The following is a 26,521-nucleotide window of genomic DNA, read 5'->3' as shown; positions in this document are numbered from 1 at the left end:
ATTTTAAAACTTGCAACAGTTTACAGATTCTTGCAAGATAGTTTTTGCCCCATTTTTATTCTGTCTTAAAGTAATTTAAAGATATATTTAGATTTGAAAGGAAATTTCACCCATGTGAAAACATGATATTCTTAGTAGTCAGAGACAAGTGCTTTAAATAGGATGAATTAATTAATAAGTCTTGTAAAAGAATATTTTTATGAAACATTTTGTTTGGCCATGGTTTAAATAGAAGACTAACAAAATTATTTTAAAGTTTTTTGTTTTATTTTGTTTTTGTTTTTCATAGAAGCATAGAACAGAAAGTCAACTCTCAGAGGGAAGGTGAAGGTAGGTGGGCAGGTGGGAGGAGATCCACCAAAGAACTTGTATGCATGTGTGCAGAACCCATAGACACAGGCGAAGGGTGGTGAAGGCCTGGGGCATGGGGTGGGTGCAAGTTATAAGGAATCAATGGGGAACAAAAGGCAACATATGTAATACTTTCAACAATAAAGATTAAAAAAATAAAATAAATTAAGATATATTTCTTTTTAGTAGTAATAAATTTTGTTCAAAATCAAGGAAGTTCTCAAAAATATAAAAAGCTTCACTATGATGCTGATGATTGATTATGGCCCCAAACCAAAATATCAAGTGTTTTACTATTATTGTAAAGCTAATCTTAATTCTGCAGTCTGTAGAAAACGTTAAATTCACAGCAACTTTTTTTTTTAAGGAATAAATATCAAAACACTGTCATTAAAAAGATCTGTGAGGTTTTATTGACCTCCCGTTGCTGAGTGTTTTACTTTTCAGAAGGCAAACATGCATATTTTACACCCAGAAACTGACATGGTTTCTGAAATGTTAATGGAGGGATTTCACTCTAGAGGGATGATAACTCTATTTGGTTGAAAATAAAAGGAAGTTTTACCCATGAGAGCAAAAGTAAGTGGTGTCATCCTCCCATCTCAATGCTCGGAGTAGCCCAAGGGGCTTCCCTGAATGATACCACGCAGGAGAACACGGCAGAAAACCAGAAACATTTTGCAAATCATATCCGAAGTGACGTTGATGCTTTTAAGATGACATTTATGTAATTTGAGGAGAAATGTTTAGAATCAAATATAAAAAAGCATCATCTATTCGTGATAAAAAAAAACTCACAAGATTGTATTGGGAACTTTGTTATGCTCAAAACTCATCCGTTGTGTATACAAATGAATGTTGTGATTCTTGAGAGCTCTCCCAAAATCACTTTTAGTTTTGGCTAAAACCATCTTACCTTAACAATTTATATAAGCCTCCATGGAGGAGTTAAACAAGAAAGAAGCACAAAGTAAGGATGTAGATAAAGGTTATATATATATACATACATACACACACACACACACACACACACACACACACACACACACATACACACCCTAATGTAGGAGTAGAAATGAGATTGGGGATATATTTTCTTTTTTTCTCTTTAACTAATACGCTTCAACATAGAGCTAAGGAAATGGGATTTGGGTTGATCAGTTTGCCATTTTCTATAAAGCACAACTGAACTTCCATAAATACAGAAATCTTCAAATGTGTACCGAGAGAATCTTCAATAGACTCTGATACTTAAATGTTCCATCTACCCAATTCATTTTCAACTGTTTAACCTTATGTAGCACACAAAATGTACAATGGCACACCCTGAACAATCTCTTGGCATATTTCCTCTTTTTCAGTGAAAGTGTGCAATACTTCACACCACTCAAGTAGGTGAAGAAAATAAAAAGCAAAATTTACAAATCAAGTATTATAATGTAAGGGTAGTCTTACTCCTTTGACAACTCCTTTATGAGATTAGTAATATTTTCTTTGCAGCATGAATAAAAACTTCTTTTGTCAGCTTGCATGATCATAAGTATAGAGAGAAATGGAGAAACCCATTGTTATCATAAATAATAATGATAATAATAGATAGCAGGAGGAAAGTTTTGAAGGTGATGGATATGTTTATGGCATAGATTATGGTGCTGGTTTCACAGATATATAGTTATCCCCAAACTCATCGCGTTGTATATATTAAATACATACAGCTTTTTGTAGGTCAATCATATCTCAATACAGGTGTGTTTTTTTTTTAAAAAAAAAAAAGCAACACAGAATCTCAATTTTAAAATATTTGGGGGGGAGGGAGGAAAATGTCACATTCTTCATATATGCTTTACCTTGAAACTGAACAGACCATCATGATTCCTTTTTAATAACAAAGATTTTAATTTGCTTTATATTCTATGGCAAGGGGCAATTTATGTCAGATGTAGAGCTGGAGGAAAGGTGATTTTTAAAGGCATTTTGTCATTGGGTATTATGTCTTCTCCTTTGATGATTTGATCATAGTTAAAATGTTCAGGTCAGCAGATCTCCTACTCAAAGTGTTCAAAAAAAGTATATTTACAAAAATAAATAAGTAAATAAATAAATCCAGAAAACAGGCAAATAATAGAAACTAAACAAGAAGAAAATGACAATTCTCCAACTAACTCTGTAGATAGTGCAACTCCTCTTTACTTCTATACCTCAACTTTCAGATTCATGATGCTTATTTGATTCATATAGTTACAATATTAAAGCAACAATATGTAATCTGCATTTTAGAATATTCTGAAAGTATAATCAAAACAAACAACTAAACAAAAAGTTGTTTGCTCCATCTGCTAATTAAGAACTCTAGATGACCCATGTTTCTTTTACCTAGCATTTCGATGGCAGCAAGTCATTTATTGAGATCTTATTGATTCATCTGAAATCAGCTCTAAAAGTATACCCAGATCTGGATGAGAAAACATCTAATTTATTCTTAATTTTAATTTTTCACTAAGACTTCTTAAAGATTTAAATCTTCATTTCTAATTTTTAGGGCTGTCTGAAACCCTGCTTAATGGTTTGCAAGATACAAAAGAAGACATGACATAAAGTCAGCTTAACTAATAAAGTCCCTCCCTTTGTCTATTCAACCATAATTATGATTTCTACAGTTGTTAATTTATTTTTTGCTAGAAGACAAAGATTCTAAAGATATCTCTATGTAAGAATAATTATATTCTACATATTCCCCTAATAAAAATATGGAGAATAATTTTACAACTATTCCCCTACTCAGAATTAGAAACGAAAAGAGCTAAGAGATGAGATATTGAGTGGAGAAAATGAGAAAAAAAAATGAACGAAAGAGGAGGCTAAACATTAGTAAAGAGTAAAGAGGAAGAGAAGCGTGAAGGATTAAGGAAAAAATATAATGGGGTTGACTTTCCAATCAGGTAAAAGTAATTGTCACATACAGTTTATATGAGTGGTTTTATTTTTTTTACATATATTTTATTGATTTTTTACAGAGAGAAGGGAGAGGGGTAGAGAGTTAGAAACATCAATGAGAGAGAAACATCAGCCGCCTCCTGCACACTCCCACATGCCCTTGACCGGAATTGAACCTGGGACCCTTGAGTCCGCAGGCTGACCCTCTATCCACTGAGCCAAACCAGTTAGGACTATATGAGTGGCTTTAACAACAGGATCACAATGGTAAGAACATTGGTGGCATGCTTTTAGTTTGAATGACTGCTCTTGAGATGTTGGTACATATTTGAATAAATAGCTTCTCAACAGGCTCAACATCAGCAATAAAAAGCCATTAAGCTTCTTACATGCCTGGATGCTGAGATGGTTCATGTCTTGACATAGTAGCAGTATTCTGACCTACCTGGCTGCAATCCGGCCCAGCTCTAGCAAACAGAGACACACTTCTCTGGGTTGCTTGTGGAGAACTGAAAGACAAGACAGAGGTGGACACATTTACAATAGAAGGGATTATAAAGCAGCTCAATGGTGAATAGGCTTGCCACTGACCCCCTCCTCTCTCCCAGTCCCAGGAAATTAGCGAGTCTTCATCCTAACATTCACAAAAAACAGCCTACCTACCTCACAGGAGACTTCACTTTACTAAAGCTTCAAGGTAGTTTTCAAAATTCTTTGTCCGACCCCCTTCCCCAAAGCCATTAGTCTCAGGAAATCTCAACCTGTGTAAATCTCACCTTAAAATTATTTTCATCAATTAATTTTAGTAAGTCAATATGTGGCTATAATTATGATATAAATAGCTGATAGATATTTTACATACAGCACACAGAAGATTATGGAACAAAGACTGGCTTTTTATTTTATTTTTATTTTTTTAAGGACTGGCCTTTTTTAAATCCTGGCTTTACCTTCACTAGTGATTTTGGCAGAAATAACGCAATGAATAAGAATAAAAATCACACATCACAGTTTGTTGTTATCATTAAAGCCAAGATGACAAAAGAGACCTGAAACTTAATGTCCTCTTCTAATAAAATCTGATTGATAATTTAGAAACAAACACTTCCAACTGATGGATTTTGGGAATATACACGAATATATACCATCTGCCAGCTTTGTTCATAAAATGAACAAATTAGAAGACTACTATTTGAATAGATATTTTTATTCTAATATAACCTGATTACTTAATACATCTTTATCAATTGCTTGGACACAGTCAGTAATGCTGACAAATCATACTTGCATTTGTTGGGCCTGCCAGAGGAGTACCTACTGCTTATATTATTCTCTATTCAAAACATAATTAGAGAATTTTTAAGTGTTATTTTATACAACCTAATAAAGACAACAGATATTGGAAAAAATATTGCATTACAATGACCTTTATATAGACACAGTTAATATCCTGATTAAAAGTATATTAGCTTATTAATACACTTTAAGAAAAATCATAATATTTCTTTAATTCTTAAACACAGAATTTTATAATTGAATATCACATTTTTATAACTGAATATCCCATTCAATTTCATAATGGAATATTCCATTCCTTTAATTTAAACATTTAATTCTTTATTTACACAGATTAAGGTAGTGGCACTACTTGGTCCATGGACAACCGATAGGATTTGTTCAGAATGTGTGGTGATTAGTAAAATACTCTTACTTGGATTGCAAGTATATGATTTCACTTGGATTTCAACAGAAACAAATTTTTATCTTGCTTTAAAATATCACTTTTAAAGCTTTTAAAATAAATTCTAATCCCATCAGCAATGTTCATTAAAACAAAACTGATTATGGGATTTCTGAATTAAAATATTTCCAATCTTGGTAATACAAATTTTAGTTTCAGTTAAACCTTAATAAACTGTCACAAAATCCTAATTGGGGAAGCCTAAAGTTACTTTTAATTAAAAGGTCTTAAAATAAAGATACTTAACACCTCCAGTGTCAAATGCACCATTAATTGCCTCGGCTAGAATGACACAAACTTAACAACTTTTGCTAGATTAAACCAACTTCAGAGCAATGTAACTCGTGGCATGTCATATCACATAGGCATCCAACAACAACCATCACAAAACAGAAGCAAACAAATGGAGATCAATCTTCCTTTGTAGATAATCAATTTATTTTTATTTGAACTTTTTTTTGAAAATTCTGTCCATACTACCAAATGACAAACAGGAGTTTTGAGTGGGGAAAAAAAGAATACATGAAAACTGAGGAGAAGGATTTTAAAGTCCCATCTAATACCCTCATCTTCACTGAAGGAAAGCTGTGTGAAGCAAGTGGTTAAAGCATGATGAGCTTGAGATATAATCTCACGCATTTCTTGATGACAACAATGTCAGAAAATGAAAAAATTCAGTGAACTGACCATATTATGTCAATGTGCAGTCAATAACCAACTATAAAAATTAATACCTGTCCAACTATAATGATTCCTTAGCCAATTTGTTGTACATATTCTGAGGGCTATAGAAGAATTGTATGTAAACAAATAAATTTTATGGAAAATAATTATTCTGAAGAAAAACAATAATGTGGGTAATATATGAAAAACATTGTGATATGTAGGACTGCATCACTAGTGTGTATTTCTTTGCTTCCTCAGCAGAACTATCAATTTAAAACACTTTTTGTATGCCGAAACTCAAATGTCAACTCTACATGGATGCATTAGAGCCATAATTTGGCAAACTGAAAAGAAATAGCGTGATTCTTCACTTACACCCTTAACAGAACCAGCCTATATAATTTAGAGAAACAAACATTTTCCTCAGCATCACTTCTTAGGAAAATGCTAATAGAAATATAACATGTTACTTCCCAGTAATTTTGGAAATATTATCCTGTATAAAGCAATAGAATTGCTTCAAAATGCACCTAAAATATTGTCTCACATGTTAATGACTCCTTACATAGTAGGCATATCAAGCCGGGCCCATAATAGGAAAAAAAAATATATCAATATTTGATAGTAAGCAATAAATAAGATAAATCTGTAGAGGTGCACTAATTAGCACAGTGCCTAGATCAGAGTAACTACATAGTAAATATAATATCTCATAATATCTAAGGGGATGTAAATTATGTGGTCATGATAGTGATTATGACAATGAATTAACTGATAAAGATTAAAATCTTACCTAGCATTTTTAGAAAAGGCAAGATATAAATTATGTAAATATTTCATTATAAAAAAAACTCTCTTACCTTACTGCTATGAAATTTAAATTTAATAATTTAAGTACTATCTACATTATACCTAAGTTCATAGATGGAGAGAGTGCAGTGGCTGTGAGAGAGTGTGAGCTTTAACACGCACTAGTTGTGCTATTTGAGGAGGTCATTAGATGAAATCTGTTTTCTGAGGGCAAGAATATTGCGTACCACATGATATTTTTGTGACTATTACACAGAATAATATTTATTGTTAATCTTAACACAGTGTGTGGCACATGAGGGAAGATTTGTTGAAGGTTCGTTTTATTCTCATTGTTATAAATCACTTACTCGAAGATGATCATCATTTGGCTTTAGTAAAAATTAATTGACTTTTTTTTTCTTAAAGCATTTTTTGTGCATTTAATCATGTCCACACCAGTCTAAGCAATGTGTTAGTTACTATACTAAGCAAGGGAAGAAACTGTAACAAAAACACACACACACATATTTCTATTGATAAATTTGTATAATTTAGAGTGGTCCTATTATATTTGAATATCTTATCATTTATATTATACCAGAGACAGTAAATTCTAAATTTAATCAAATTTCAAGTTAAATACATCAATTTAGCCAGTGTATACAGCTAGATATAAAGCAGATCTCATGAAGCTATTATGATTTTGTGCTAAGTATAACGTTTAAGTAACAATTACATTAGGACATGTCATTTTATGAGATACCAAACATCTTACTATTAATTTTGCTCAGTCTGTGGGACTAAAATACTTTAAATGACTCTATTTTTGATAAGTTATTATAATTGATTATGAATTGTATATTTTAGGAGATTAAATAGCTAAATGCATGTCTTTGTCAGGTAGATTAGAAAGGCAACTTCTACTGCCTGTGAACTAAAGCCTTCGCATTGAGTCATATGTCCTATTCATTTTAAACACATTTCCTGAGTAATCTTTTCAAAAATACAAAAAACCTTCCACTTTCACTGAAATTTCCAGTAGGAAACATTTTTTTCACTTTATCACTGTAACGTTAACATGGTTTTTCACTTTGAGTTACAGGTATTAGAGGGGATCATTACTGCTTTCTTTTCTCTGAACAAATTCTCTTTACAACAAATAAAAAGCTCTCCAGTCAATGGTGATTATTTTGCAAAAGGTTGTGTTTTTTTTTAATCACTGGAGGCTTCTTTTTAAATAATCAAAAGCCATTTAAAAGAAAGGTATAATGCAGAACACCTCTGGGAAAAGTAACACAGATCCCTATTCAAAAATATGTGGCGAGAGACTCAATCTTATAACCTAGATTCTATAAAAATCTCATGGGCATCAAATGTCAAATAGAATGCTGTGAGCTCCAGGAATAGAAAATGAGGCCTTCCACTAAAACCAAGGGTAGAGTTTCAATGTCACAGCAACCCAAGGATAAAATGCATTGGGCCATTAATGTATAGTTTAGCTAAATATATTAAGTTTTAACAGATGAACAAAGAAGTGAAAAATTGTCTTGTCTGTTAGTTTCCATACATTAGAGGCTAAAACATTCAGGTTGGTCGTGAAGGAAACTGGCTTTAATATTTATATTTAGGAAGAAAACATTATGTATAATCATATATATAAAGTAGATTTATAGTTGTAAGCACGTGAAACACAAGAATTGACTTTTGTATTATTATTTATTCTTGTATTATCTATTTCCCATACCAACAACTGTAAACCTACTACTGCCCACCCCTGTATTTTGTTAAAACCATTCGAAAGTGTTTTGATATATGATATACGCTCTAAAAATATTTAGGATAATAGTGGTGATGATGAGGTGATGAAGATGAATAAAGGAGGAAATAAGTCATGCATTCAGTTACCCTTGATTGGGTATTATGGGCATTTTTCTCCTGCCAGGATCTATAAGGTACAAAAGCTGCCACACCACAAAGTGAAGGGATAGTAACAAACTGCTCTCAGCCAGCATGTGACGCCCAGTTAGATGACACAGAAATCTTTGAGTTTAAAGGTAGGAGGCAATTAGGCAAGGCACGGCCGTTTAGGTGCCTTAAAAACTGACCCGAGGGAGGCTAGTGAGCAAAAGAAAAGGCCACGGAGAAAGAGACCTGCAAGTTCATTAATGCTGAGTGTGTGTGTATCCAAATTTCTCAGAATCATCGTTCACAATGAAAACAAAACATCACATTCATATAATTACATACAGTGTTAGAGTTCATTCAAAAATCTCATCAGCAATGGGAGATGTATAGAATAAAATATAGTCATTTGCTTTTGCCATTAAATCGACATTGTCTGGCGCAAGTAGCACTCTTTTTTTCTCCAGCACCCAGACCCTATGTTAATTTAATGGATCCGGTGGCTACCATTCAGAATAGCAGTAAGAGGCGAGAATCTTTTCTAATTTTGTGTATATTTTATTTTCCCTTTTATTTGAAAAAAAACACACGTGAACTTCTAAAATTAACTCAAAGCATAACTTTCTGTAACATAGGACATGACCATTGGAGGTAATGGCACCGAGTTAAAGTCCCAGCTGGGCCATTGAGAAGCTGTGTAACACTGGGGCGGTTATTCATTTCTCGAGGTCCCAGCATTCTCATTTATAACATGATGGTTTTGGGGAGAGTAGAAATGGTAGCACATGTACACTATTTAGCTCTCATTATTGAGCATGTAGCTTTCATTATTAAATATTGTACAGTAAAAAATTTAACGTGGAAAAATTAGAAAGCTGTTTACTTTCCTAACTTGACCCTGACTCCAGCAAGCCCTGATACACCTACAATTCCAAGAACACACTTAGTTCCCTAAATCAGCTTCCATACTGTTCTTGCTTATGTTTTATCTGGCATAAGGAAAATGGCTAAATTTGGAAAGAATTTTTCAGTTCAAAAGTAAAAAGTGAATTAGAATTATAAGAACAGGTGTAAAAAAAACGTCTAAAATACATTGTTCTTAGGAAAGAAATAAGGTGAATATAAATAACCCAGAGCTGCATGGAATTGTTATCCCACATTAAGACTAATAGAAATAATGTAGCTTTTTCTACAGAAATACTCTTGCAATCCTCAATATAGACAACAAAAGATGATTCATCAAGCACTGGAAGGCAGGCATAGATTCTTTTTCTGATGCAACAGGTGACATTAAGTATAAAATGGGAAACAGTGTTTAAAATCCATACACAATCCTTTTTACTTTGACACAGCAACATCACAGGAATATTGCAAATAGATCAGTGCTTGACCCGTGTTCAAAAGGACAAAGGACTTTGTAAAACTGAACATCAAAGTCATGCATCAAAAGAAGACAGTGCCACACAGCAAACATGAACACAGCAAATAAAAATAAAAATAAAAATAAAAATAAAAATAAAAATAAAAATAAAAAGCAAGTCACACACATTGGCATGCTAGCACAGCAGATAGCAAACCCTTTTCTCGCTGAGTTGATCTTTCTCAGAGAAATAGATGAAGAATAGTCACTGGCCTCCAAATCCTATAATCATCCAATAATATAATGATATTGACACAATTACAGAAAGCAAAAAACTGTGCATTTTAAAAGAATTTCCTCCCATCCTTTTCTCCCCCCATCTCCCAGGTTACTGGAATGCATACAAATAACACAAAATAAACAGGTCTCAGGGAAAAATTAAACTAACATGACATTTCTAATTTGTGTGCTAAGAGAAATTATAAAAAATAAATCTCCCATATAAGAACTTGAATAATTTAACTAGTTTCTTGCTTAAAATATCTTTAAAAAATCACATATGAACATCAATTTTAGGACTTAAAAAACAACTTTTAAAAAATTATTTATTTATTTATTTATTTATATTTTTATTGTTGACAGTATTATAGATGTCTCCCATTCCCTCCTTTACCCCCCAAAACACAACTCTTTAAGACTGAAAATAAATCATACATTCCTGGGTCTTAATTTAAATAATAAAAATGATCCACATCAAAATATTCATCATTATTTTAGAAATGGTAGTTCAAGTACTTAACCTTTGAAAAATTATTACACTTAATGTTAGGAATAATTATTATTAATACAGTTTAAGAAATTTTACATCTCTTCCAAACTGAAAACAGAAAATGCTTTCATAACTAGAGCCTTCTAAATGTTTTTTCCCTTTACTCTACATTAAAGTTCATTTCTTTCAAAATAATTATTGGGGAAGTATTTTATTTTTAGACCAATAGACTACATACTTTTAAATTTAAAATAAAAACCATTTCAAGTTGATCTTTTTTAGCTTAAAGCACATCCTAAATATTTTTAAGGAATCCAATGGAACCAATTTATTAATAAATCAGACACATGAAAAATAAAATCTCCAGTCACTTTTATGTCACCATGGTTTGAACAATTGGGGTTGTCAATGAGCATATTATGTAAAATCTTAAGACTAAAGTATGCTCCACAGAACACACAAAGATTTATTTCATCTGTTCCCATAGCAGTATAAAATTCTATAATCACTTGAAATCTCAATGATACAAAACATACCTTATAACACACTGATGTATAAATTTTATGTCCATAAATACTTCTCTATGCAAATTGGTTCACATTGTATCTTAACAAAAAAATTGTTTATGTTTCAGATTATATGCCATATCATTTTACTGCCTAGTTAATAGATAATTGAAGAGTAAAATGATATCATTTATAACCCAACTACTGTTTATCTTTCTTTCAAATTCTAAATATATTTTCTTGTTATTTACTAGATATAAATGTGTGACTTCATGTTTCAGAGTATGTCATCAGTTACCCATATACTTAAAGTCTCAAAAATATTATCTTTTGTTGGTATCTCTGGATGACTGTAATTTGTTTAAGCTATCACTATATGTCATAGATTTAATTCATTTTCACATTTTTTTACTATTACAAAAACGTTTCAGTGGACATTCTGAAGCCTTTCTCCACTTATTTCCATTGGATAAACTTTTAGAAGTAGAACAACCTGATAAGAGGACATGAACACTTCTCAGGTCTCTGATGGATAATGTCAAATTGCCCTCCAAAGCAGACATATCAATTTCCAATTTTCTCCAGTACTCTATAGAATATCCTATTTTCCTATCTTCTCAGCATTAAACATACAATTTTCTTAATCTGTGTAATTTTCATAGTTTTAATCACATTTACTTCATTGCTAATGTGTCAAACATTTCATACCTTTATTGGATTTTTATAAATCTTTTATGAATAGGCTTTTCAAGACCTGTGTCCATCTTTCTATTGGCTTGTTTTGGAAATACTTCAGTACAGTCATGAACTTATGATCTTAGAAGTGACATTTCACAGAGGAAAAATTACCGAGAATGTCATAGAAAATAAACTGCAGATTATACTCTGTATGTGATTGTATCATGTGGCACAGAAATGTATCTGCCAAGAATCCAAAAGACAAGAAGCATGAGAGGAGCACATGGAATAAGTTGCTGTCCATACTCCCCTTTCCACCCCTGGCATACCTTCCCCACCCACTGAGATTTCTTGTCATTAGCTGTTGTGGAAATAGAACAGATTGAGTGAGCTGTGAATCAAGATCCTCTCACAAAATAATTGTACAAAAAGCACTGCAACAGAGGGTAGCATATCAGTTGCCATGAAGATAAGAATGCTTTATGCAGGCAAAGGCCTTTGAACAGCTGAAGACAGAAGCCTCTTGATACACACTCAATACAGTGATCTACTTTATCATTCATTCAAACAGATTTTCCCCTTCATCAGGGCATCTTTTCATTTTATTTGCTATTCAAAACACTGTGACACAAAGGATGCTCTTCATCTTGTGTGCTACTGAAATGAAATCTTGAGGTAGAAAAAAGGAAAAAAATCCTTGCCCTAAATTCCCTTTCAAAAGTGAAGTGTGAAAAGACATCAAGCAGAGTACACAGTGTTATTGTTGCAGGAAAGTCAATTCTGCAAGTACAGAGTCCAAGGCCATCAGCAGAGGCCCGATCACTTCCTCACCTACAGTGATAATAAAAATCCAAGGAGAAAGGGTTCCACTTGGGGAAATGGAATTTCTCATTGCCCTTCCTCTTGATTATCTTTAACATCTATGGGCACAGCTGTTTCCTTTCTCTGAGTAATCCGAAAGTCAATGCTGTATTATTGGCTCCCTTCTTTTAGCTCCCCAGGCCTATTATATATCACCTCATGTCCTATTCTGAGCAGCAGAAAGTTCAAATTTATCTTTTCAAACTAGAATGCCTATTTGCTTTAATTTGCTACTTAAACAATTAAAAATTATTTTTAAATTTTGTAGCTTGAAAACTTGGTCTTATTAAATTTCCATAGATATATTAATGCATTTTAATTGCAAGGTAACTTAGTTTTAAGTTATAATATAGAAGGTAATAAAAATCAAAGATATTTTAGCAAAATACTTGACAGTTATTATATTTAAATTCTCATGGACTTTCTTCTTATACGGTTTTTTGTTGTCTTTTTTTTCCAAACAGGGTGAAGAACTAGACCACCTCAAAATTCTTCTTTACTTGATTGTATATGCTGCAGAATACTTATTTATATACTACAACCATTATTACATATGTTTCTTTAGACTTGACTATTTCAAGATAAAATATATTAGTCATTATCTGAATGGGGTTTTAAAAAGCCATCAAGGTAAATAATATGCATTCAATTCTCATTAGGAACTTGGCACCAGTGATATATGTACTACAGAGAAAATTTATTACTAGATTGACTCTTCTTCAATTCCAACTAAAAGTTTTATTAGTTTAACTAACAAAAAGTTTTATTAGTTTAACTAATTCGTGGACAATGAAAAAAATGAGACAAGATCACATTTACATTCATAGTTACTAATCCACTTGGCCTATAGTTGCCACTGAAAAAGACTTCTTTAATGAAAATCTGTACAATCAATAAATTAATAATAAAGCAGTTTCCCTCTGTGTCAGTTGTTGGTAATGAAGGGGCACTTCAGAATTTTAAATCATGATATTATTTGTCCACACTTGATTATATAGCTGTATAAAGGGTTGGGCAAAAGTAGGTTTACAGTTGTGAGTACATGAAACTGAGTTTATTCTTGTATTACTGTTTATTCATTACTGCATTATTTTCCATACAAACAATTGTAGACTTACTTTTGCCCCACACTAGATCTTTCAAGAATATTTTTTCACAAATAATTCTTCCACACTCCTTTCTTGGAATCCTCCACTCACAGAGTTTCCCTATTAACCTAAAAGTTAAAATCTATCTGTAAAATTAATATTGGACTGAAGAAGAGGTATATACGTACACACACATCTCCCACCAAATTTGTTTTACTTTAATGTGAGGAAATGGTAAGAACAGTCAAAGCCCATTCATATAATTTACATTCAAGGAGCACACGTAGTATGCTATTGTGTAATTACTCTGATTGTTTTTTCTTTCAAGTATAAAATGTTCTCCTAGTCTAAATTAATGTGTTTTTCTTCTCTGCTGAGATAATTCTCAGAAATTTAATGATAATCTTTTCTATATCACATCAATTCCTCTTAGTACAAATACAAATTTCCTTGAGGACAAAAAATGAAGATTGTAGCTGTTGCCATCAATTTCCTAGGTTCAACAGGAGAATATTGCTTTGTGAGCCCTGGGGGCTAGGATAGTCTGACTGTTTGGAAGGCAATTTGTATACTTGTTCTCTCTGAAGGATGCTCAGCTTACTTTGATGTTAATATTTGGTATTATGTGATTTTTGTGAATTGATTTTTTAAAGCTTCAGGCAAAAGAACGAAAGCTTTTTCCCCTCTACATGTCTCCTTTCTTCACTCAGTTCTATTTCATGAGTAATGCTGAAACACCAAAAACTGTATGTTTTGTCCAGAGGAAATGCAAAAGCTCATCCTATGGCCTGGAAGTGGATTTGGCAAAATTCAATAATAAAACAAAACAAGACCAAAAAACCCCACAATAATCTGGGTAGGTCTGGGCACTAAGATATCGGTCTTTTATTTCATCATCTTTAATCCAATCTCCTACTTGCTTGGCTGATTTTTAACTCACCAAATTAAATAAATAAATGAACAAACTCCAGTTTCACAAAGAGAACTTACGGGAAATGATGTTTTCGTAACTTTAGAGAAGCAAAAAGACAATTGTGCTCCCATGGCTAGAACATACATAGCTACTTCCTTTCTAGTGCAGGTTAGAACCTGGTGGGAAAATTGAACCCTGCCTTTTTCAAATATCCCCCAATTTTGCATTGTATTTACTTGATCTTATTTTGACAGTAATTGTGCTATTTATGTTCCTATCCTTTATGCCCAAGAGAATAAATAGTAAGAGGACATGCATTTTACTACCTTCAAAAGCTCATTTACACCAAACTACGAATTTTTTAAAGTTCATCTGTGAAATGACATCTCATAAAAAAGTTAGTTTTGGTAGTTATACTGACAAATACAATACTTTTAATCAGTTAAAGTTCTGAAGAAAATACATACCCAAACCTTCCGATTCAAATAGACATGTTTCATCTACCCCTAAATCTCGGCACCAGGATAAGAAATTTGCTGTATTGTCTCTGGCGAAAAAGGAGCCTGAGGGTGCACTGGCTTTGCATGGAATCTTCTTCATGGGAAGATTCTGAAAAACAAAGAAATCTCACTCTGAAGGAATTCTGGAAAAGTCATCACAGTGACCCATTAAATATACATTTATGTTTTCAACAAAATGCTTTGGGATGACCTCATGTCAATAAATAGGTTAGTAAAGAACTAGAGAAAGGAAGTGAAATGTATATGGAACTTTAGCTGGCATTAAGAGACTATAAAAATCTGTGCCTGTACACAGGCTTTTTAGTAGCTAATGGTAAATATACGTAAATCCCTACCCTGGCTCAGATGACCCCTTTCCTTTCTCTTATATTATTTTTGGCCTTTTCTTCTATCAGTATGTCTCACAAAGTATTTATAAATGTATTTCTCATTTGTGAAAGAAGAATGAAATACAAATATAGTATATGAATATATATAACACACACCTGCATTCTTAGGTACATAGGTACACACATTAGAAAAATTACACAAGAACTATACAGTTAAAAAGAGAGCAGTGGAATTATTTAACACACAAGCCTTCATCACCCTCGTCATAAAAATTAATATGAAAAATCTTTTTTTAACAATAACACTCGAACATCTTTCTTCTAGACTGTTTCCGTTTAAACTATAGGGTATTGTTATATCATTCTGGTTGGCTTTCTGCTACCTGATCTTGAAACATATTAACATTCCACACCATTTTTCTTCCTGGATAAAAAAAAAATGCTTAAAATAAGGGAGGTGTGAACCTCTACAAACTTTTCTATTAACAGTTTCTCATAATTTTAAACAGGAAATCTCTCTTGGTACCATACCAAGTGTTATAAAGAGTTGTGTAGGGTTTTTTCTTAAATAGACTATAACCAGTTTCCATGGCATAGCGTGAAGTCATACAGTGAGACTCTAAGGAAAAGACAGAACTATGAATTTGTATGATCTGGGTTATATAGAGCTTTAGCTCAAAGAGAAAAAAGATCAAGGGATAAGCACTTTGTGATTTATATTCATAGACAGGATGTTTCCTCTATGCACTGTCAACCAGCAAATATAACCAAAATGTGCTTGATTGTTGAGTCCATATACAAGGATGGATTTAAAAAATATAACAATGGCCCATGAGTGGACTGGTGAAGTCCTGCTAACATCAAACTACTACTAGACTTCTTCATGAGCAAGGATTTTTATGGCTAGACAACTAGAACACTCAGTTACTATATCAGTTAAAGGCTGTGTCACTACATCTCTTTGTTGATGACTGAATTTGACTTAGGGTAGACATAATTAAAATTTTTGCATGAATATACAAATATATATAGATTAGGTAATATAGATATGTATATAAATGAAAAATGAGATAACTATGTAGCAATACCCCTTTAACCACTTTGGTTAAGTAACAGTTTTCAGAGAAATACTTTCCTATATGAATAGCAAATAGATATAGAACAGCATAATATATTCTTTATAAGATATTCACAAACACCAATTAGTCAGTACTTATTAAAATTAAAATACATATGTTCTTAAATCTAACAATTCACTTTTATGAATATAGCCTATAGATATAATAGCATTACTACTTAAAGATATATGTATGTTGCAACAGTGACCGAACAAAAAAATAACTTGAAATAAGAATATGTCAAGAGAGGGCTGGTGGAATAAAATATAATATAAAAATGCAATTGAAATCTATGTATCATTAAAAAGACCAAGATAAACATACATGCATTGAACCATAAGATGTTCATTATATACTCTTAAGCAAAAACAACAATTTGCAAAAACATACACACACACACACACACACACACACACATATATATAATTTCATCATTATTATTATTATATACACTGGCATATGTATGTGCATATATATATGTGTATATATGTATATCTATGATGCAAATGGACATATAAAAAGTTAAGTTGCATATAAATATGTTGTATTATAAGTGTGAATACTGTATTTCCTTATATAATGTTAACTTAGGAAAAACTCAAGGAGGACATGCATCCAAACAATAGAAATTATATTTGAGGAAAGTGATTGATGCATAGAGGATCATTTACTTATTTACATAATTTCAAAATACGTTATAGGATTTTGAGTGATTTTTTCAATATTTTCAGATTAAGTAGTCAAAATAAGTTACTTATGTCAGCCAAAACATTTTTAAAAATTGTATTTGCCCTAGCTAGTTTGGCTCAGTGGATAGAACAGCGACCTGCAGACTGAAGGGTCCTGGATTTGATTCCAGTCAGTCAAAGGCACATGCCTATGTTGTGGGCTCATTCCCCACTGGGGGGGTGTGCAGGGGCAGCCGATCAATGATTCTCTCCCATCATTGGTGTTTCTCTCTCTCTCTCCCCCTCTTTTCCTCTCTGAAATCAATAGAAACATATTAAAATTGTATTTGCTGAAACAAAATTTCCAAGAGGTGACTATAAACCTTTCATAAGGTGAAATACTGGTAAGGCGCAGATCATCTTTTAAGAACATAAATAAATCCAAACACTGAGCCACTTTAAAATCTACCATCTCTTTCCCTTGGGTGGGGAAAACATAACTTGTGAGACCATTTCAAAGGGATAAATGAATTTGAATACAGGACCTATAACCCAGGAACTGTAAAATATTTGACATAGCTAAAGGCATGCTAAAGAACATGAGGAGCATGATTTGTATGGCATAAAGGCATACAATATCCATAGTGCATGAAGGAAGCTAGAGATTGATTTGATACTTAATCCACCAAGGAACACATTTTGAGAGAATACCCGCCAGCAACAAGCCCCCAAATTGTTCAGCCTACTCTTTAAGAACTTACAAGGACAAGCACTGAGCATATAAATAAAAATAGCATTTTTTTTCCTACCTATAAGCCTGTGGTCCTTGCAAAGTCATCTACATATCATATACCAGAATCTAAGCATTTGTTTAAAATTCATTCATAATGAAAGACATGAAAGTTATTTTAGGACAGATAAAATTAAAGCTAGCTACTGATACTTCATAACTTGGGAATTTTCAGTGTAAAGAAATTCATCAGTAATACTGATTTAACAACCTGGCCTTTATGTGATTTATGGAGTATTTGTTTCTGTTATGGAGCTATTAAAGTCATTGCTTCCATGTCAGCTGAAGACTAGAAACTGTAAACAGTGTGAAAGGAAGCTTCCAATCTTCACCCAGATGAAATTTTTTATTGCTATATATTGTTTAAAGTCATCTTCATTAGTCCAAATGACTAGTGAACCCTTATATACAGTACAGTACCATCACACACACTAGGAGAAAGGATCTTTACTCATTGGCTGAGAGCAGTAGTACATAGCTTGTAAGATCCAAAATTCTTCCTGACTGCATGTCAACCAGAAAGCAAAGGGTCAAGGGTCTTCCCAGGGTTGACGTGCCATTTATAATTAAGAGTCTAAGGGAGGAAGTCTAATTTCATTTGAATTAAAGATCAAATGATTCAATAATACCAGCACTCAATACTTTTGTGACTTAAAAATATTTTGACACATTTTACACAAAAATTGTTATAAAGTTCTGAAAAACTTAGCAATTATAAATCTTCGATCTCTATGATTTTTTAATTTGTTAATTTTTCTAGGTTCTCATGAAAATTCTGGGAAAAAGCCAGCTCTGCCTGAATCTCTTCTTTAATATCAGTAAATAAAAGAAAAACAGAAATATTGACTAAAATCAACTTTCCCCTTTGCAAGGAAATCTTAAAGAATAGGTTTAGAATAGAGAATGGCCCTGAGTAGTTAAGGAAGTACTAGAGGCCCGGTGCACAAAAATGTGTGCACTGGGGGGGGGGGGCCTCAGCTCAGCCTGTGCCCCCTCGCAGTCTGGGACCCCTCGGGGGATGTCCACTTGCCAGCGGGGAGCAGGCCTAAACTGCAGTCAGACATCCTTAGCGCTGCTGAGGTGGGAGAGGCTCCCGCCACCACTGCTGTGCTGGCAGCCATCAGCCTGGCTTGTGGCTGAGCAGAGCTCCCCCTGTGGGAGTGCACTGACCACCAGGGGGCAGCTTCTGCATTGAGCATCTGCCCCCTGGTGGTCAGTGTATGTCATAGTGACCAGTCATTCCCAGTTGTTCTGCTATTAGGGTCAATTTGCATATTACCCTTTTATTATATAGGATAGAGGCCTGATGCACGGGTGGGGGCCGGCTGGTTTGTCCTGAAGGGTGTCCTGGATCAGGGTGGGGGTCCCGCTGGGGTGCCTGGCCAGCCTGGGTGAGGGGCTGATAACCGTTTTCAGGCTGACCACACCCCTCGGCAACCCAAGCTCCCAGCCTCTCCTTTATTTATTTTTTTATTTTTTAGGGCCTCCTTGAGCGGAGGCCAGGGCAGGCTGGAAGCAGGTATCTGAGATGTATTTATCTTCTATAATTGAAACTTTGTAGCCTTGAGTGGAGCCCAGGGCCGGCCAGGGCAGGCAGGAAGCTTGGCTTCCTCCATCGCCAGGGGCAAACCAAGCCTCCTGCTCACTCCAGCTCCGTGGCCGCCGCCATCTTAGTTGGGTTAATTTGCATTATTTGCTCCTGATTGGCTGGTGGGAGTGGCTTGTGGGTGTAGCAGAGTGGCGGAGTAATGGTTAATTTGCATGTTTCTCTTTTATTAGTGTAGATATATTTGAATAGCTGAAAACTGATCACATATAGGGAGAGAAATTCTTCAGATCTACAGAAGCTCTACACATAGCTCATTTGATATATCTTCCCTTTACCACTCAACTCTCTAAAGAACTCCTTTAAATTATATAATGTCCTTAATTATTTACTCATATTAGCTTTTCCAAGCAATGCTGTTATATATTACTAGAGACTTAGTGCATGCATTTGTGCACCAGTGGGGTCCCTCAGCCTGGCCTGTGCCCTCTCACAATCTGGGACCCCTTGAGGGATGTTGGAGAGCCAGTTTCAGCCCAATCCCAGCAGGCCAGGCCGAGGGACCCCACCAGTGCACAGATCCGTGCACCGGGCCTCTAGTATGCATATAAGATCTTTACTAATCTCTTCCCACCTTCCTCCCTTTCCCCTACCCTCTGAGATTCATCAATCTGTTCCATATTTCTATGCCTCTGCAATGTGCATCTGCCCCCTAGTGGTCAGTGTGCATCATAGCTATGGGTTGAACAGTCTAATGGTGAAATGGTCGCTTAGGCTTTTATATATATAGACTAGGGGCCCGGTGCACGAAATTCGTGCACTGGGTGTGTGTGTGGGGGGGGGAATGTCCCTCAGCCCAGCCTGCCCCCTCTCACATACTGGGAGCCCTCAGGCGTTGACCCCCATCACCCTCCAATCACAGGATCGGCCCCTTGCCCAGGCCTGACACCTCTGGCCTAGGCGTCCGGCCCGGGCAGCGGGGGGGGGGGGGGGGGGGGGGGGGCGCGATCGCGTGGGCTCTGTCCCTGCCCCTGCAGGACGCCTCTGGCTGAGGCATCCGGCCCGGGCAGCGGGGACCCGCAGCTGCAGCGGCCCCGCGATCGTGGGCTTCGCTTTAGGCCCAGGCAAGGGGCCCCTAGCTCCTGGGACTGCCAGCTTCGACCTTGCCCAGCTCCCATCACTGGCTCCACCCCTACTTCCTGCTATCACTGGCCAGGGCGGCAAAGGCGCCTGATTCTCTGATCATGGCTGGGGGGCAGGGCAAAGGCGACCCTGGGGCCGCCTTTGCCCTGCCCCCCAGCTCTTAGCTCCCCCCTGGGTTTCTGATCACTGTCAGTGGCAGGGGGCTTCTTCCTGCTTTCCCTTTCGCCTCCCTGCATTGTGCCTACGTATGCAAATTAACCGCCATCTTGTTGGCAGTTAACTGCCAATCTTAGTTGGCAGTTAATTTGCATATAGCCCTGATTAGCCAATGAAAAGGGTATCGTCGTACGCCAATTACCATTTTTCTCTTTTATTAGATAGGATGTCCTCAAAACCTGATTGATGGATACATGAATGAACGATTAGACCATGCTCCTCAAACTAGATCATAATCAATTTGATAATAAGAGCAAAAGACTGTATTAGAGATTTTAAATTCTCAAGGGATAAATTTCTAGGGCCTTCAAAATTCACTAAATTCACAGTATAATTACACATAAAATGTTTCCCATAAATTAAGAAATGCATAACTGAAAATTTTAAGTAACATCTGTTTTTGAAAGTTACTAAATACAGAATGATGAGTAGAGAACAACTGCCAAGCTGAACTGAAACTGGGTGGAAATTTAGGCTCACTTACTCACCAAGCAAGGGTCATGCTATTGTACTCCAGCCTTCATGGTGTGGAATTCAATATTTGTGTTAGCAAAATGAGAAATGACTACTAGTAAAGCATTGGGATCATGTGCAAGTAGTTGATAAGATGCATATTAACTTTTCTAATACCAAGAGTTTTAAGTTTATCCTTTTCTCTCAATGGAAGTAACCTGAGATATGTACTCATGACCAATAAAATACTTACAAATTTGATGATTAACATACAAGAAAATTGTTTGAATATCAAAAATGTCCTCGCTATTCCCACAGGCAACAACCAAGTTAGGTTGAAATAAAAAGAAAAAATTCAAATTTATTTCTAAAGGTTTTTAATTCAACCCATTACCATTTAGGCACTTGCTAGGGCTTTGGAATCCAATTACCTGAGTTCAAACTTAGTTATATCATCTTCTTACAATGATACTTTGGGGAAAATTATTTAATGTTTCTGTGTCTCAGTTTCCTCTTGTATTCAATGAACACAGAAAATAATGCATTTCATTGGCTATGCATATATGAGTGTGAATTAAATAATATAAGTGTAGAAGTATTCAATAAAAGTTCTTTATTATCATCATTAATGCGAGTAAAATATACTAAATTGCCTATAATTTCCTTTTTTCATATTGCAAACATTTTATTTTTTTGAATGGGTACAAGAACTCAGAGAAAGATTGCAAACAATTTATTTCTATCTTCACACTAAACTTGAATATCACCTTTAGAATAGTTTTCCAATAGAACTTTCTGTAATAATGGAAATGTTCTATATCTATTAGTTTACTATCCATTATATTGATATGGTGATTGAGTACTTGAACTGTGGTGAGTGTGACTGGAAACTAATTTTTCAATTTTACTTCACTTTATTCAATTTAAATTTATAGGCACATGTGGTTTGTGGCTCTCATATTAGATAGAACATTCATCCTTAATAAGGAGAGTAAAGGCATTATTTGAAGGTTAAGAGAGTCCAATAGTTTACAAGTTGACTAGTTCCCCTCTAACTAATGTCATACCCAGCTCTTTCAACTCCCCTTAAATCCAACAGTCTCCCTTCATATTGTCCTCCCAACACAACTATGTTGGTCATTTACAAGGAGTTTACTTATATGCTGCAGAGTTCAACATGCATGTCTCTTAGTTATGGTGTCAGGGTATTAAAGCTTCAAAAGGGTAGTCATGACTAATTCAATTTATAAAACTTATAATAATCTATTCCTAGAGAACCAGGATCTTATTTATCACTATTCTGTCATAGTGCCAAATATTGTGTCTTACACACAAGCAGTACTTACTCTTTTCTGAATCATATGGTGGGTGGAGGAAGAGGAAATTAACATTATGGGGACCTACCGTGTTCTAGGCACACAAAACTTTCATTCATATAGATTATCCAATTTAAATCTCAAAAAAAAAAAAAATGGTGCCATGAATCACCTACCATGAGTTAGGTAGGTATAGTATCTCCATTTTCCAATAGTATCTCTATTTTTTTCCATGAAAATAATGAACTCATACACAACTAAAATTAAATTGTGTCATCTCTTATGCCCATACACTTCTAATTGCCTTATGACAGCTCACCAATGCCTTTAACTTAATATATTTCATCATTTATTTCCCTTTTATTTTTGTCCAGGTAACATTACAATAAAAAATTATATATTCTCTTTGAACTATTCAAACTAGAAAAAAATTAAGAGAATGGCAATTTACTCCTCTATATGCAGTGAGCTGAAAATTTAATACTAGTTTAAAAGAATCCATTCTTCACAAAGTTTGAGGCAAACTACTCCCCTTGATTTGCAGTTACTTCAGATATAAAACAGAACAGATATATAAAAGATGTGGAAAATGCCAAAAACTAATATATTTCCTTTTCCAAAGGGCATACAGAATGTGCTGTGCAAATACGCAGTCAATAAAGTCACATTTTCCATGATGGAATCAATGTTTCCATCCCCTTGCTATTTTTAGTTTTGCTATGTATTTTATTGAAAGAAAATTCAATAAAATCATTTCAATGAACAGTCACAGCATGAAGACATCTAACTATAACTACTAAGTGACTTTAGAAAGGATGGAAATATATTCTTCAAGATCAAAAATTGTAAAAATTAAAAATAAGGCAAAATCCTTCCTGGTACCATCAATTTCTCCTGGGGGCTATGCAATAGGACCTCATGCCTCAGACAACTTGAGCTATGATTTGGTACAGTAGCCACTCATCTCACTAGGACTGAATTCAAAATGGGCCTTTCCACTCCTTTTGCCTCCAACATATTGAGGGAAACAGGATGTGCCAACCCAAAATATGCCTTTGGGGGTATTGAATATTTTAAGCTGGTTATTGTTAAGAAACAAAAGACTCAGGAAAAATCTTTTGCCTTCCCCCTTACTTCCTAAAAAAAGATGAGATAGAGGACCTGCTCCAGGAAGGGAGCAATCATCATAGATAAGGATAGTTTAATATGAATGAGGTGTGATAGACAGGGAGGAACTTAGCAAGGTCCATTGGATCAAAGCCCTCTGTGTCCCATTGTTAAAAATGGCTCAGCAGAGTGAGACAGAGTCTCTCCATCAACCTGGCTAACACCCTTCACTCTGCCCTGGTGATTCCTTAAGACCCCATCCCACCCAAATTGTTTTGCTGTAGGCTTTCCTAAAATTTCATAAATGTTTACAAATCCCTAATAAGGAGTGTCTGACCTTGGTACACACCATACTTTCTTGCTAAGTGGCCCCAAGCCCAAGACTAATAGAAGCTTAGCCTCTACAAGGCACCTCCAAGCCAAGCACAAGCAGCAACCTTCTGCAGATCACTTTGAAAAAAAAAAAAAAATGGCTCAGCAAACATTTATTTACCAAACATTTGCTTTTCCTTCTCCCTGTGAATTGCTTTTCTGCCCTTTGAAGTCCCAAACCACACATCCCACTTTCTCCTTAGCTCAAAGTGGCATATAAGCCTCAACTGCCCAATTTATCCTAGGGCCCCATATTTTGATAAAACCCCTGCATGTAAATATATAATAAATTTGGCTCTTTTCTCCTATTCATCTGCCTATGTCAATTGAATTATTGGACCAACCAGAAGAACTTATAAGAGGAGAAGAAAAATTATATTTCCTCCCTCACAATAGATTTCATTTGAGAAAGAACAGGTCTTACAGAAAAATTTGGTGCAATCTCTATGCTATAACATCATAAAAACATTCACATGAATATAGGGAAAAAAGAGATTTCTGGCAGAATTCTGGTTTGTCCTGTAAAATGAAGGAAAGTCATTTAAATAATTAAAATGGATAATATTTTAAGGATTTTGAATTATCTGAAATTATCTCTGGCATAACATAAAATGATGTTGAAAGTGATAGTCAGACCTAGTACTCAAAAGTACTCAAATTTCAGGCTTAAAAGATGAAGTGGACAATAAAAGTTAAGATGTAAATGAGTTGGAAACTTATATACACATAAAAACCTGCTTTACTCATAATTGCCAAAACTTGGAAGCAAACAAGATGTCCCTCAGTAGATCAATGGATAAACTGTGGTACTTCCAGACTATGGACTATTATTCAGCCGTAAAAAGAAATGAGCTATTAAGTCATAAAAGATATGGAACCTTAAATGCGTTACTAAGTGAAAGAAGCCCACGTGAAAGGCTAAATATTGTATGATTCCAACTTCATGGCATTCTGGAAAAGGGAAAACTATAGAAACAGAAAAATGATTTAGGGGTTTGGGAGGATGAGGGGATAAATAGGTGATTCATCGTGTGATTCATTCATTCATCACATGGGATTTTTAGGGCAGTGAAACTATTCTGAACGATACTATAATGATGGGTATATGTATCTATACATTTGTCACTATACATTTGTCAAAACCCAGATAATATGCGACAGGAGTGAACTTTGGAATTTGGGGGACAATGATGTGTCAGTATAAGTTCATTGATTGTAACAAATGTAGCATTCGTGTGCTTTCTGATCAATTTTGCTCTAAAAACTAAAGTCTTCAAAAAAGTAATTATGTCACTGACAGTTGCTTAAGAAGCTCCAAAGGCTTCACTAAGGAGAAAATGCAGGAACTTCAACAACAAGTGCATTCTTTCCACTTGTATATGCGTTGTGCCTAATTTTACATATACATCCACATGGGAATCATTATCTAAATGCTCTGCTACTATGAAAAGCTTCTGTTCTCCCAACTAATTGTTTACATATGACTAGACAGAGACTGGCTTCTTAAAAATTCCAAAAGTCTAGCCCTACACTTTAAAATACAGTTAAACGTTGAGACCTTCTAAAAATGTTTAGTAAAAACTTAATCTGATTCCACTCAACTGATCATTATTAAAGCACAGCTCTATGCCAGCTGTAACACTCGGCATCAGGGACTGAAATAGAAGAAAGACAAGGCCATGATATAGTATTTCTGAAGACCCTCAGTGTCTTTGAAAACAGAATTAAAAAATCATGATCTCGCCAAAACCGGTTTGGCTCAGTGGACAGAGCGTCGGCCTGCGGACTGAGGGGTCCCAGGTTCGATTCCGGTCAAGGGCATGTACCTGGGTTGCGGGCACATCCCCAGTGGGAGATGTGCAGGAGGCAGCTGATCGATGTTTCTCTCTCATCGATGTTTCTAACTCTCTATCTCTCTCCCTTCCTCTCTGTAAAAAATCAATAAAATATATTTAAAAAAAAAAATCATGATCTCACCCTAACCAGTTTAGCTCAGTGGATAGAGCGTTGGCCTGCGGACTGAAGGGTCCCAGGTTCGATTCCAGTCAAGGGCATGTACCTTGGTTGCGCACATCCCCAGTAAGGGGTGTGCAAGAGGCAGCTGATGGATGTTTCTAACTCTCTATCCCTCTCCCTTCCTCTCTGTAAAAAATCAATAAAATACATTTTTTTAAATATCATGATCTCATATGGTAAGAACTTCAATAGAAGTTTAAGTATTTAAATAGAAGCTTAAATTTAGTTCTTTGAGAAATTTACAAGTGTGTATTTAACTTTGGGGAGAGGTTGATTAGGAATCATTATAGGAAAGCCTTACAAAGGAGAAGCAATTTACAAAATGGAAGGATCTCATCTCACCGGGCACAGTGTATTGCATTAAG

The 26,521-nt window shown here is 34.9% G+C and overlaps 1 protein-coding gene across 6 annotated transcripts in view; it reads right to left on the bottom strand.

The window, feature by feature from the left end:
* GAS2 (growth arrest specific 2) overlaps positions 1-26,521 on the bottom strand; it is a 121,967-nt gene that overhangs the window by 56,063 nt on the left and 39,383 nt on the right. For all 6 annotated transcript variants that reach the window (XR_009454452.1, XM_059709149.1, XM_059709153.1 and 3 more), the window contains exons 4-5: positions 15,029-15,170; positions 3,731-3,794 (exon numbers count right to left, since the gene is read on the bottom strand). Coding sequence is in view for 5 of the 6 variants with exons in the window: in XM_059709149.1 (XP_059565132.1) it covers positions 3,731-3,794; positions 15,029-15,170 (206 nt within the window). In the remaining variant the exon portion in view is untranslated. The remainder of the gene's footprint in view (positions 1-3,730; positions 3,795-15,028; positions 15,171-26,521) is intronic.

This window comes from Myotis daubentonii, chromosome 9, assembly GCF_963259705.1.
Source record: "Myotis daubentonii chromosome 9, mMyoDau2.1, whole genome shotgun sequence".
NCBI classification, from domain to species: Eukaryota; Metazoa; Chordata; class Mammalia; order Chiroptera; family Vespertilionidae; genus Myotis; species Myotis daubentonii.
This window is presented reverse-complemented; position numbering and strand designations above follow the sequence as displayed.